The 15253-nt window shown below is 40.7% G+C and overlaps 1 protein-coding gene across 1 annotated transcript in view; it reads right to left on the bottom strand.

Moving 5' to 3' along the window:
* LOC126372218 (dorsal-ventral patterning protein Sog) overlaps window positions 1-15253 on the bottom strand; it is a 75556-nt gene that overhangs the window by 2589 nt on the left and 57714 nt on the right. Inside the window, exons 4-15 of the mRNA XM_050017882.1 lie at window positions 5979-6056; window positions 5606-5868; window positions 5261-5394; window positions 4409-4682; window positions 3923-4204; window positions 3543-3717; window positions 2981-3147; window positions 2364-2576; window positions 1765-1941; window positions 1420-1540; window positions 550-791; window positions 97-276 (exon numbers count right to left, since the gene is read on the bottom strand). Of these exons, the coding sequence (XP_049873839.1) occupies window positions 97-276; window positions 550-791; window positions 1420-1540; window positions 1765-1941; window positions 2364-2576; window positions 2981-3147; window positions 3543-3717; window positions 3923-4204; window positions 4409-4682; window positions 5261-5394; window positions 5606-5868; window positions 5979-6056 (2306 nt within the window). The remainder of the gene's footprint in view (window positions 1-96; window positions 277-549; window positions 792-1419; window positions 1541-1764; window positions 1942-2363; window positions 2577-2980; window positions 3148-3542; window positions 3718-3922; window positions 4205-4408; window positions 4683-5260; window positions 5395-5605; window positions 5869-5978; window positions 6057-15253) is intronic.

Here is a 15253-nt window from a genome sequence, read left to right as displayed (position 1 = left end):
CTAACACTTTGAGTCATCGAATATCAAATAAAGTCCGTTACCGCCGCTGTTTAGTTTTCCGTAAACCTAAAGTAAGTAAATTATATTTCAACTAACCTTGCACCGACAAGTGACGCATCTCTGTTCACCGTGTGAGTGTATGGAGGGATGCACCTCCTTGCCATTGGGCAAGGGACCGTCAGGGAACTTGCAGCCACCTTCAGCGAGGATTTCTTCAGCCGTCCGAGGCGCCCCCTGGTCTTTGGGAGTCTCCTCTTCTACCTTTTTCGTCTTTACCTGAAATTTATATTTAGGAAATTTATACCCTTGTTTAGATACACGTGATAATGACGAATGAAATATATCTTCTATCCTCAATATTTCTTAACTTTTGGGACCGATTATAATCACAGAAAAACATTGTTCATACGATAATATAGTCCGGAACTTGTTTGGAGTTCTAAGTACATAGTTGTCGACATAATGTGTGCTAAAAGCTCTCAACCTGAGCCCTTCCCCGGCCCTTGAAAGTAGACTACCAAGATTTTCTACAACAAATTAAAACCTCACCTCTGGACAAACTCTGCAGCAAGCTTTCTTATCCGGTCGATACGCTTCTCTCTCTGCACACCGTAACGGTGGACATCGAACTCTCGGGCACTTGACTTGCCTCGTAGGGAACTCGCAAGTGCAGACCGCACAGGTGTCATAGCCTCCTGGTACTAAATATGGATGCCAAGAGGACCCTGGGGCGTGGTATTGTCCAGCAAGGTGGCAGCCATGGGATTCGTTCCATACTGCTGTTGTGGAATCTGAAAAAAAAACATGTTAACTTGACTTAGTTTTCACGCAGTTTCTGTACTTACTGAGAATGTTGCTATCAAGGGGAGCAGATTGTTTTGGAAGAACTTTGATTTTGTGCTAAGCCATAATAATAAAAAAATAATTCCAAAAATATATATATAATAATAATAATATACATTTTGTGTATTTTTTTGTGTGTGTGTGTGTGTTTTGTGTTTTTTATGTAAAGCTGATTTTCTCCAAATCAACAAGTTAACAGTGAATGTTCATATTAATCAGCATCTTTAGATGTTGAATGTTACTTCTTGTCTAAATATTCCAACTTTCAGACAATAATCAATCATTCAACATTTAGAGCCTATCTAGTGAGATAGGAACAAGAAGATTTGTGCTAGTGAGCACACCATGGTTGCGCCACCAGCGGGAAATTATTCGGGACTCGGTTGCCGGCAAATAATTGGTTGCACAACCAGGTACCTTTTATACAACTGCATATATTTTGTTGGTGGTGCAACCATAGACAAATATTTACATAATATTTTTCGCGAAATCTATGGCCGCAACCGTGGTGTGTTTTATGTGAGTTAAGGCCCTTACTGACTGAGAAAGAGTTTTAGAAAGAAAATGAATACATACTGGTACAAATAGGGCAACATTGTCCCGTCGGCTGGATGGTAGGTACGGCACAGTTGACTGGGGGACACCGCACAGGGTCACAGCGAAGCACGCCGTGGAAACACCCGCACATATGACATGACTGGAAATTGAAAGAAATATTGAAGTGCGTTATAAAGCGGTGCTTTAAATGCTAGATTCTGGAAATACGATTCTAGGTGCAGGCTCCCTGTGTTGCAACCGGGTCCGGTTCCGGGTCATTTCCATAACATACATACATATGAGGTTTTAAAATATAGTGTCTCCCAAATTCTATTCAATGCCGAAGGAAATGCAAAACCAAAGAAGAGTGAGATATATCCTCACCTCAGTAGCCATCCACTGCGCGCCATCTTCGTAGAACCTCCCAGCGTAGTAACAAGAAGCGGTGTTTGAGAGCGAGTTGTCTGGTGGCGGTGAGTTCACGTGCGTCGGCGCATAGTTCGCGTTCAGCTCGTTGTCGGTCCACGGCACGGCCGGCAGGCACGCCGGGGGCACGCTTATCTGAAGATGATGAAAACCACATTTAGAGCCTGATTTCTAAAAGGGCTATGCCATAACAATATATAATCCATAATCACGGAACGATTTTAAAGTAATGATGAGAAAATAGTATCGTGGTATTATGAACTTACCTCATTAATTCATGAACCTTGGCAGCAAAAACAAAACAATTGTGATATGAATTTTGTATTTTCTTTAACAAGTAAATCTCTATTCAAGAGAAAAATCAGTAGTATTATATAATACAAATTATAATATAAATTATATTCTATAGAAAAAAGCATCACATCAGTCACACAGTCGTAGTTCAGTACTTCAGTTGATAATTCTATTACCAATGTTATGCGCTCAAAACGCTCTATGCTAAGGACATTCGGACATAAAATGTAATAAAAACATCAAAAACAATATAATCCACTCACTTGAGGTAACCGCGTGCGCAGCAACTGCGTGTCATTATTATCAGCCGGTCTAAGGTCAAGGTAGGCCGCACCAGCATGCAAGGCTGCTAGTTCTCCTGGAGTCGGCTCCAAAACGCAACCCTCGGCACCTGAGAGCGGCCGCGAGCCTGAGCCGCCACCGGCGTGAGTCTCCAGCCATGGTAACCAGGCGTTTGTCATGCCTGTTACGACCACCTGGAATTTATAAAGAAAATTTTCACACTTATATCATAAGACGCAAGACCCAAAAGAAGAGCTCAAAGAACAGGCGATCCGTGAAAGGTTCTCTTGGTAAACGGAAAGGGGAAACCCGAGGATCCAAGACCTATGGCTCGTCATGCAAAATACATTTTACAGCCAAGAATAAACTGTTCAAACCATTGATGTTAGTGATGGACATGTTGATTGATTCAAACGATTGATAATAGTAATAATAATTGGTGATAATAGTAAAGGTCAAACTATTTTAAGCTGATTTAACTATCGACAGAACATTTTATTTTGAAGAATCATAATTTAGTATTAGGCGCATCTCATCAAGCTGATCAGGAATCAATACTCCCAAAATGTATCAAAATAAAGACCTTTATAAAACTTACCTCATAATGCAATCCGCACAGTACATCAACGGACAACCAGGCTAGACCGGCAACAGGAGTCGCGGTGGCTGGCACTCGAGCATCAGTTCGACGAAGCAGTGCTGGTCCCGCCCCGGCGGCGTCGGGCAGTGGTCGTGACATCAATCTACCGCGAAGAATCGGAGGGCCTGGAAGGAAATAAATGTTCAGCCATAAGATTTTTTATCTAGGGTTGTAAATGCGGAAGTAAGAAACATACAACGGTACCGCCTTGCACTGAATATTGAAACTTAACTAAGGCCTCTATCCTATTAGAACGCCACAGTTGCGCCACCAATTAGGGTGAGGTACACTGTATACGTACAATTGCATATATTTTGTTGATGGCACAACTATGGTGGCGTCACCGTGATGTCTAGTGAGATGAGGTATTGATTATTTTAATGCATAACGTAATTTGTTAACAGATTGAACTTCAACCGTTGAAGTTTCTCTCAGTAACAATTAAAACGAAAAATCAAAAAATAACAACGTATTTCCCGCGATAGTTCTTAAATAATAAACAATAGGGAAACTATCTTACCAATATCACCACCAATATGGACATTCAGTTGCTCATCATATAAAGGTGGGAAGATACGGGCGCTAGGTCTTGCCAACATGCCCTTTCGTGTGACCAGGATCTCCACTTGAGAATGACGTTTGCCTTGCTCTTCGACTAATGTTATCTTCGGGTCAGGTATACCAAGGTTATCCACCTGAAATATAAATGTTATGATCAATTTTGTTAGTTATACAGTGCTTTTTGAGAATCAGTATGTAAGATCACAATATTGTCGTTACACGAGTCATGTAAGAGGCGAGACATCTGGCGATTTTAATAATTAACCCGGACACCAAGGTAGGTGTGGTCGGTCATTACCCATTCTCACGACAGAAAACGACCAAGAAATTAAAACTTACCTGTATGTCATATACAAGGGATCCATCCTTGTCGATGTAAAGTAAGGCCAACCCTTCAGGAGGTGGTGAAGCTGGTGCTCTCTCAGCTAACAGTGGAGCGTGGAATACTTCACAAGCGGCTCTTTGTCGTACAACACCCTCTATCCGCCGTTCTGTTGTCCCAACAGCTTCAACAGACAATAACAGGCGACCTCTTGCCAAAGACCGCAATTCAGCAGCAGATACCGGTGTTGACACTTCCAGAACATTGAGCTCGTAGCCTGGTTTCGCTACTTTTTGAATCTGCAACATACAATAAAGGAAAGTGTTAGCTATAAATACTTTACTTACAATCATCACCTCGCCATCATCATACAGTTCATAATATACGTACATCTACTGACTTAGTATCAAAGGTTGTCTTCTGATGGGTTGTACCTGCCCACCCTGTTAGTGTGAGTTGATATGTATGTAACAATAAAATTTTCAGAAAAGTCAAGTTCTTACCTCATCAATAATCGTTTGATTCTTATCCGGCAAAGTGAGTAAGACTCTAACTGATTGGTCTCTAGCAGAGGGTGCAAATATGCCATTGTAGATAAGTGCTAGGTGTAAACTTGGTGCGGCGCCAGCGACACCAGTCACAACAGCAGTGCCTCCCCACCATCCTTCTTCCTGACCAGGTACTCGATAGTCATCACAAGCACCAATCCCAAAAGATTCAGGTGGACTGTCAGGCTCCAACAAGGATGTGAACATTTCCGACGACAACGCCGGGTACCTGCAATCATTACCAATGAATACCTATAATAAAGCACTTAAATTATAGGTATCAATCATGTCTACCGTTTATACTAATAGTTACGAGGTATTTTCCTGACATTGTAATAGTATGCAGGTCGATTGAAAGTCAATAAGCATAAATCTCAGAAGTCAAACAGTTCCATAGCTAGGAATTATTTCGCGGTAACGCTGTGCGAATCCAATGGTATTTTCCTAGCCCCAAGCTCTAATGCAGCTGAGGGACTTTCCGTTATTAATCACACGGTTAATTTAATTTACAATCCTCGACGAATGGACGGCTCGCTCGAATGATTGTTTCAAGGATATGCTCTATCGCATCCATCTAATGGCGATGCGTCCGAGTTACACCTACATGTTTCCTACATTCATCTCTGTTGACAAACTCGCATTCATGCCTTCTGATTTGTTTTTATCCTCTTTGTCATTGAATATTTCGGTCTAACATATTTATTTGCCAGTAACTTTTACATTATCTACTGAAATATAGCAGTCCTCTGCTTTACGGTCTCAATTCCGAAATGATATATCATCAACATTGAAGTGAGTGTCACTTACCTATTGATTCTGCCACTGAGGGCACTCTCCATCGAGTTGTTCCTCTCGTCGCCCCATATCAACGCGACATAAAGAGCACCTTCTCTCAATATCCGTTTATACTCGCGAGGCACTCGGCGCCAGACACCACACAACTGTAAACAAGGCCATTCATTAGCATTTACAATCGATAGGAGTATACTTAGAGTACACAATTACGAAGTAAGCAAGCACAACTATATTGCCGACGTCGTCTTCACAATGCGCACCGAGGAAACGTGAATGCGGTAAAACTTTTATTTGTAGATAAGTATAATGTATTTAACAGGTAAGGAGCTAATAGGCACCAGCATTATCTACAATTACCTTGTCCGTTTTCTCTTCGTAAGTGGCGTGTATTCCAGGCGCTTTCTTCAGGGGATGTTCGAGTAAGAGTCTTCCGCTTCTGTCGAGGAAGGATAGGGCTCTGGGTTGCGTGGTCATGGAGGGGCCGAGTATCACGGACCAGTAGAGGTGTCGTCGACGGAACGTGAAGCGAGCGGTGGCCACTCCCGGAGCCACGGGCACGCCTGTCATATCGTCACGCCTGATGCACAGCGGGGACCGGCCCGTAAGCAGAGCGCCGAAATCTGATGAAGACATGACCTTTTTAATTATGAACAGATACTTACTACTTTTTTCATACATTCCACAATAAGTTGTCGAAAGAGTTAATGTATTAAATTTTTCTTAAACTTACGTTTCATACTCAGCTCTTCTTCGTCCGTATTTGTAATGACTACAGCAGTAGGGCCGTCATCTTGTAGGATATCAGGAGCTGTAACAATAAAATTGAAAAATAAACCTAAGGAAAGAACAGATTGGTAACATTGTTTTGAATACTTAATCGGTACATGGCAATCGTTTGATGATAAATCCAACTAAGTATTATAACTCCCATATCTATCGGAACTTTCACCTCGTGGCAGGCGGTCATAAAATCATATCGTCCGATCAATTGGTCGCGACGTCGGCGGATGACCGGCGATTCGCAAGACCTCCCCGACCCCTCATTCGGGTTGATTGGATCAAATGTTATTCAATCGTAACAGGACAGGCGTCTAGACGGCGACGGCAGAATTTACGTTTTGCATAGCTTTCTTGTTGGGTCTGCTCTCCGACAGAAATAGAGAGAGCACTGACATTTCGCGCACAGTATGATTGTACCCGATTAGTCGATGTCCGCTCGTTAAGTACTCGTAAGCCTCAATATGCATCTATCCGCCGCCAGTTTATCACTTTATTCAATTTCCGTATTCGCTGCGCACGATGACGTTGCATCGTAATCATATTTCATGTTCAATTATGGATCTTGTAACGCTCTTTCGCGATACTTGCAAATGAAATAAACTGTATGCAAAATACAGTTTAATATATATGATTAATATGTAGATTTGATTGGCTTAATACGATAATTGGTTTTATTAAATTTAAATTGATACAATTATTTAATTTCTGCACACGCCTTCTTGAATAAGTCTATAAATAAATCTAGCTAATACGACTTGAAGATAATGATTTATTTAAGACAATAGATAAATGCATTCTGAGTAATAAATAATTACTAATAAATCGCGTTATCTGATCGGATGTCTCATACGGACGACATGTTGAGCATGTGTGCGTAGCCACAGAAACTTAGCGATCAAAATATTTGTTTACTCTGAAGATACCTATTTCCGAAGGCAAACTCGATTCTCGGTCAACTGGTCCTCATAATTCTCAGTGTAAATTCATTATGCCGGAGACAGCCCTAAATTTATTGGCAAGTGGCGCCTGGCCGGCGACGATCTTGCCTAGGATTTGCAAGTACAACAAAGAGCAGATGGCACGATGAGTGAAGGATATCGCAGCCAGGAAACCAATGAAAGAGACAACGCAAACTGTATTTCGATAAGTAAAAAACTACTGAGTGAGAATGATACTTTATACCGCTTTGACACTTGATAATTTATCACGCCGGTCAAATTTTATTACAACGAAAGTAGGTACTACTACGCAGAGATCATTGACATTTCTGCGACTAGAATTGAGTTAGCCTTCTGACAGTAGTTAATCTGTGCTGGTGGAGCGGGTGGCGCCGAGGCACCTTTGACTCGGCCGGGCCCAGCTCGGCGCACGCGCAGTTTCACGTCTGTGTGCGCGATGAATATTTATGTGCGCACACTTCGGCCGCTGGTGGCGCCTGCTCGACCAATACCACTCATTAATGTCGTTTAACGTAAATTTAAACTTTTGAAAGCAACCTCGAGACGTGACGCGACTAGTGCTGTGGCGGCTTCATTCGGAGTCTAGTCGTGCCCTAACGTCTTTACGCCTATACGACGCCGAGTTTCCAATCGTATGATGTAACCCGGCGCCAAGTCGACGCTACCGATATCTCGATCTACAAACAGCGACCAGCCAATAAAATCATGGTGGCCAGCCATTAGACCAAAATGTGTCTACAGTCTGCCCACCGACCTAATTTTCCAGGCAGTCTCAGTTACGATCTCTTTCATCTTTCAAGCAAGACATATTAAAAGCATTGAGGCCTAAAAAACGATATCACAGCACATCCCAAGTGTAATAAACAGCTAGCCACTAGCTCTAACAGTAAATACATTATATTGCGTGTAGCGTTTACGAGACATTTCAAGTATATAGAGAATATAAGAGGCCCGATTGTTCTAATCTGGCGCCACGGTGGCGAAACACAAAATGTTCACTTGACAAACATGGGCAAATCAGTCAACCGGACTAAGTATTGAAGTCACTCCGTATAAGCCCCTATTGCACAACTTATCGATATCTGAGCAATATTTCTCTCGAAACTATTTAGTGTTTTTCTGTTTCCCGAGCGTGTAAATTTATGTGACATTTTAAGAGAGGATTAGATTAAATGCGAATAACCTGCATAACAATGTTCACCTCTAACAAAATGCCACACAGTTATTCTAGAGAAAACCGAGTGCCAACATCACGAGAACTCATCAAATTCTTCGTTATTATCACTGGCCTCTAAGGCTTTTGCAGACTATGTAATTGTGCGTATGTTAAAAGATATAAAACATATTCTTATTGTAATTGAAAGATATCGCCAGACAGAAATAAATTTGCATTCGTAATTCAATTTCAACCCACATACAATCATATGGCATGGTAATGTTCGTCGAGACAATGATAATACGATAATTAAGAACACAATAGACGAATGCATCACCGATACCTTGACCTCGGTTTCAGTGAGAAAAATGTGGATTTCAGTGAGCGTCAGGTCAGACTATTCTGAACGAATGACGCCGCGTCTAGTGACGTAACCGCACGGCGGGCAGTCGAAAACACCGAGCCCATGTCACCTCGAGATCTAACAGACGTATCTGTCACTAGTTGTAAGCACAAGTGCCAGAAACATACACTTTTACCACAATCTCTCACTCATGTATTACAGCTTTACAGCGGAAAAATGTTGCAATTATAACAGCGCACGATCTCTTGCTGAAGTGCGCGTTCCAATTAACCATTAACCCAAATAAGGTTCAAACAAACTCATAGAGATAACATTGATAGCTGCTAACATTATTTTACTGCAATTGCGTTTTCTTATCTAAAAAGATTACAGTAGTGACAACTTGAAGCAACTTTGATTTCAAAGGAAGGACTAATATTGTGAATTGCCGGCGCAATTGATAGAACAAATTGAAATACTCATTTAAAGCTTGAGTTAATAAGATCAAATCGGAGGAGCAAATTAATATTTCAAGGCCCATTCTTTCAAGATCAATTCAAATTGAAGAAGTGATTGCAAAGCGACGCTTGAGGGCCAGTGCAGCTCAAAGTCTAATTGGCAGAGCGTTGATAGTCGCGAGTCGCGCGACGTCGGCAGCGGCGTGCAGTTATTCCATTGAGGCTGGCAAGGCCCGGCCCTCATTGCGAATTCCCGCGACGGCGAGCGGCTTGTTCGCAGTCGGCTCTGTGCTAATTTATAGGTTATATTCGTAATGATTGTGGCAAAGAATGTTTATGGCACAAGGCGCGGTCTTATTGTTGTCGATAGGCACGCCGGGCGGCGGTGTTCGTGCCCGCACACACGCCCGCATAACTGTCGCCCTCGGAGAATGCAACGAACGTTGGCTTCGATTCAACGTCCATTTCCATAAAATATAATTCGCATCGATGCTCTCGATGCATCTTGATTTGAATGTTTCAGCGGCGGCATACCTACAAACATTACACGGATTACGAAAGTTGTATGTACACAAGGAGCATGACGTAAATGACCCCGTATCGGAATACATAACAGACTTTTACACCCGCCCACGTCAATACGTGCAAATTCGCCATGTTTGTGCGGCACCAAAAGTATTTTTGGTGTTAACTGAGATCAGTAGAGGCGAGTACAACGGCCGGCGTAAATCGGACAAGAGAGTATGGTGGCGTTCTTGGGCGCGCCTCCCTTGTACGGCGGCGCCAAACGAGGCATTGTACCGCCCGCAGTATGTCCGCGGCTGCCTATGCACCGCCGTATACGGACAATCGTTTACCCAAAAAAGTAGAACAACAAACCACGTCCGCGCTGTTTACAAGACACGCAACACTTCGGCCGCATTGTCCTGCGGTGAAACGCAAGCCATTTGCATTTTACGCCTACAGGTCTCGGCGTGTCGTCGTTTGTCGCTCCGCCGCCACTCGTGGCAACCTTGTTTTGCATTTCACTGATAACTTACGACTATCTACGAACAAAGCACGCAAAAACAAGCGTTATTTTCCAGCTAAGACAAGGGCGATTTATTCCTTATCAAGAATGGACTCTGTTTTTTTGATCTGGTGTCAATTACTTCCTGTTTACCTATATGCCGCTATTAAATGGCTCATTAGTATGGAGATAATAAGGTGTAAACGAATAAAATAAGAGACGTCTTTCGTTTTCTCCGTCACATATTGTGTAAACGAACGTGAAATTGTGTTTGTTCTTTTAGCTGAACAAACAGTGCCGCGTGATATGTTACCTGAGCGCCTGTAGGCAAACGTCGCTCTACAAACGAATGCGATTTAAAAATCACTTAACTTTGCTTAAATCGCGCCTTCGCAAAGCTGTTGATTGATCTTGATGTATATTAAAAAATCATTAGTGCTTGCGCACTTGCCGAAAAAAAAGCTAATGTTAATCTCTCGCCTCGTAATTGATTCGCTCCAGAAATGCGAAAAAAATTACATCGAATTTTAACAAAAAATGCAATTGAACGAAGGAAAATATTGTACCTAGAGATCGATTTATTAGAAGAAATGAGATAGTTGATAAAATTGTATGATTCATGCCGTAAATGTTTATTCTGGACAACGCGCGGTGACGAAAGCCGATTGGCCTCTTGGAGTCTAATTAGAATTGGCCATACGAACATCATCACACGCCTGGAGCCGCGAGGTCGTAAGTTTCGCGACCATCGCGATCCGCTCTGAATAAACAATATCCACATTACTATTACTGAATCGCTAATTATTTACCTTACGGAACAATACAGCCTGCTGGCAGTTTTAACAACTAAAAGCACTCGGGTCATTGCCAGAATTGAACGGTGGCATTGAAAATTTATGTCTTTAATTTTATAGGCCCAAAATGTGAAGATTGCGCAACAAAATAATGGAAGATATAAAAAACGATAACAAAGCAACACCAAGTCAAAATCACATAAAAACCAGATAATAGCTCTGTGATCATTCCAACGTTAATGAAATATCGTTTAATTTGCAATAAAAAATGGAATCATCGATTAAAATAGACAATTTATCGCGAACACAAGCAATATGTCGCGATATAGACGGGTCTTCTATAAACATAAATTTATTATTTTTTATTGAGACTGACATAAGTTTTACGTTAATTAATGTCTTCATTACGCAATTAGCGGGTCTCTTGATGATATGACTGAGGACTTTAGGTCTCTTGGTCTGTAATATTTTGCCATAGACTACTGGACTTTATAAACCAATAAATGTACTACCCAATCGTGGATTGAATGGTCTGAATTGAGATCAAAGCGTAGATTAAATTCCTGCAAAGACATAATGTCAGTTTAGTTAGCAGTGACCGCATCGCATTCTAGAATAAGGACTAATGACCACCCAAGATATACAACAGGCATCCATCTTCATTAGTGCATTTATTTTAGAAAGGATCGGCAGAGATTATAATATTGGCTGCAGTTGCACTAATTAATACGCATACCTCCACAACAGTAGGTTTATTAGCGATATTTTCATTGGACCTGAAAATATACCTATTCCTCATTTATATATCGTGTGGCTAGTTAGGTGGTTGGGAGCAGCTTTTATGGGCCCTATTTCACAAATAAATATAATAATTGTAGTTGTATAAACGCTACCTCAACCGAGTGTCTTGTTGGTGTCAATCGTATACATTTTGTTGGTGGCGCGGTCACGGTGATGCCACCCTGACGTCCTAGTGAGACCCGTCCCTTAGTAAAAAACATCATCATTTATATCTTTCATCAGCACGCCCACTAACCATGCATAAGAATTTTTTTAACACAATCCGACTTTCTGAGAATCGATCAAAACATCACTTATTGCAATCAGTCAATACATCAACTCGTACGATGCTATCAATTAACATGCGCAACACGTAGACTAAATACTTTTTTAAATATCATCGCACCATACTAATTAATCACGTGAGTCACAGGCTACCGGTCCAGTGGTCCACCAAGACTAAAATAATGATAAGCCTCTGATTCATACAAAAATGTACGACACCGCTAGACAAAGGTCAAGGGAGATTAGAAACGCCGGATCAAGACATCACGCCAAAACAATAGGTTTAAGAACAAAAAGCTGAGAGCTTACCAGTCAAATATGCAAATCTTATAACGTTTTAGATTAGAATTAAGATATGGAATGGGAACATCAAAAGAGATCGCTATTTCGATTCGTACGAGATAAAAATATACAAAGATTTAAAATAATCAAAGCAGCTAACTGTTTAGAACCGCGTTGATGATGTCACGAATACAAAACAAGAGAAACAAACGCGTGTCGCTGAGTGAACTGAATTCGCAATCAAAGTTCCCAGGAAAGATCTCAGTTGGTTCAATCATGATCTTGACATTCACAGGCTATCAGTCAGACACAAGAATAGAGAGCGGCGGGTTTCCACGGCGCTATGAACGGCTCCCTTGTGCCTGGCCATGTGGCGCGCCGCCGGCGCCACCGCCTGGCCATGAAATGGTGAGGGTCAAAGTTCCCGTTCTGCGACCTCCATATGCTCGGCTCCTGTTTCTAAGCATTCTACCACATCATCAGTAACAGCAAGTATTTTCGCGACCATCCCCTCAAATCTGTTCGTAAATTTAAGAGCCATTAAGAAAGAGAGCAATCGGTTGGTAACCACGCCACACCTTCAGCTTTTAAGCTTAATATGAGGAAATCGCACATACCTACTAAACGAATAGTTCGTAAACAGCCATTTCATAAAACGGCATTTTGACCCAGGAATTACATCGATTCAGGACGAAAACAACACTAACTGTAATGTCATTGAGACCGTTATCAATAGTATCATAATTACCAAATTACTTGAAACAAACATACTGCTGTATCAAAATGTAGATACAATCCTGCAGTTAAGATCCGTCGTTGTTTTAACGTCTATTTTAAAAACGTAAGTGTTTGCACTTCCCCGATAGCCGACTTATCTTAAATAAATAATTTGTTCAAACTGAAGTAATAGAAGAACAATAAGACACCGATTGCTGGTATCAAGTGGAAAAAAACAAACAGTGAATATACTTTTAAAATAGAGACAAAAGCATAATAATACTATAAGTACGTATGTACGTACATAGTTTTTGATAGTCTATGGCTAGATAATAAGAAAACTCATTCTAATACAAGATGAGGTAAACTGTTGTGTGCCATAAAATATATTCAGTGATTCTATAAATCCGCCTTTTTCCATGTTGATCTCATCGAGCTTCTGGAAGGACTTCTAAAATGTTTATGTAGGGCACATAGAATGCTTATCCTAAATAACGAAATGAATGGAGAAAAGTTATTCTCAAAAATTTTGCTGTTACATTGTGAATCGGAGCTCGGTGGCGCAGCGGTAAACGCGCTCGGTCTGCGATTGTTGAAGTTAAGCAACTTTCGCAAAGGCCCGTCATAGGATGGGTGACCAAAAAAAAAAAAGTTTTCATCTCGAGCTCCTCCGTGCTTCGGAAAGCACGTTAAGCCGTTGGTCCGGCTGCATTAGCAGTCGTTAATAACCGCACTGGGCCCGCGTGATGGTTTAAGGCCCGATCTCCCTATCCATCCATAGGGAAGGCCCGTGCCCCAGTAGTGGGGACGTTAATGGGCTGATGATGATGATGACATTGTGAATAGAGCAGCAATTTGTACAACACGATGCAAAATGTTATACAGTTAGTAAGTAAGGTAATATAAATTCTAAGAATGTTTATGTATTGCGTTTACAACATTAATATTTTATATGGAACGGCGACGACTACTTAAGTATTTGTAATGACGGCAGTTTATGTCTCCACTCTTATTTATAATATTTGTACAACGATAAATTTTACAACTCTGTAGGTATAGTTCAATCATCGTTGCATGTTAACACACCCATATCATTAAGCGATAGACTGAGACATTAGGTTTCTCAATACTCAATAAGGAGTTTTGGTTGAATTTATTTTCAATACGTTTGATTTCAGGTATCTGTCACAATTAGACTTTGATCTTCGTAATTATGAATATATTTGTTATATTATTATTAGAAAACACAAAAAATACCACTTCTTTCCTTTTTTTCTAGACGTGACTTATTTGCCGCAGCTGGCATTAACTACTTGGCTAGGGCGTCGTCCGAGAGGAAAAACGCCCTAAGCCGAGGTTCGTGCCCAAATGGGCACCCAGGCCTGTTGTCTTAAACGTAGTACCGGGTGTTGGTTGAATTTATTTTCAATAAGTACATACAAATATGATATCGTTTGATTTCAAGTATCTGACTCAATTAGACTTTGATCTTCGTAATAAGTAATATATTTGTAATACTAATATTACACAACCTTTAAAAAAACAAAAAATACTACTTCATTGCAAAAGACAGGCTACAAACCGATAAGAAATGTATTAACTTTTTTGTTATCGTCTTTAAGAAAACACAATTATTAGATAAAAATATAATTAGTTATCATATCACGGCTTTAATTCATTCATAAGTTGTGTTCAGAGTCCAGTGCACAGTCATGAGCAATATAATGTACCCTCTTTAGGACTCTGTCGCACTAACATATTTGACATTTAGTGAGACTTACAGTTTAATTTGTCAAAAAAGTTAATGTGACATTGGTATCAAAGTGTATACATATTAATGCTCGTGACCGTACATACAAGTAAACACAGATCGAGATTGTGGTTTCACAGCAGGCACAGGTCAAACAGCCATTGCAAGAATCAATTGATTAGCATGGCCATTAATTGTGTATCTAAGTTACTATGCACGAATACAACAATTATTATTTTATGCAAGAATTTACGGCTTCGATTACGTTTGCCCCGGTGGGATTAAATGCTAAAGCAAATGGCGGAACCACACGACCGTGTTATGTCTTTATTCAGAAACACTACATTTAGTTTTGCATTGTAATGTGCTAATGAGAATTATCCTCTTACAACCTACCATCATGGTCTATTAAATCACACGTTCCGTAAAACAAATAACAAGATGTACTACTGAAATTACTAAGTACATTAAAAAATAAAAACCCAAGTAAGTAGTCTGCACCCATTGAAGCACCATTTCTAATCCCCACGCCTAACACGGATTAGTATCGTGAATTATGTTACATTAACACGTTCGACACTAAACTTATCAAAGTCGTTATGGTATAGAAATCGTGCATTTCTACTTTACTTTCATTTCTACTTTAAAGTAAGAGTGTAGGCGCAATCGGATTATAATGGTAATACGGATAA

Source organism: Pectinophora gossypiella, chromosome 13 (genome assembly GCF_024362695.1).
Source record: "Pectinophora gossypiella chromosome 13, ilPecGoss1.1, whole genome shotgun sequence".
NCBI lineage: Eukaryota > Metazoa > Arthropoda > Insecta > Lepidoptera > Gelechiidae > Pectinophora > Pectinophora gossypiella.
Note: the sequence above shows the minus strand (reverse complement) of the source record. Positions and strands in the feature narration are given on the sequence as shown.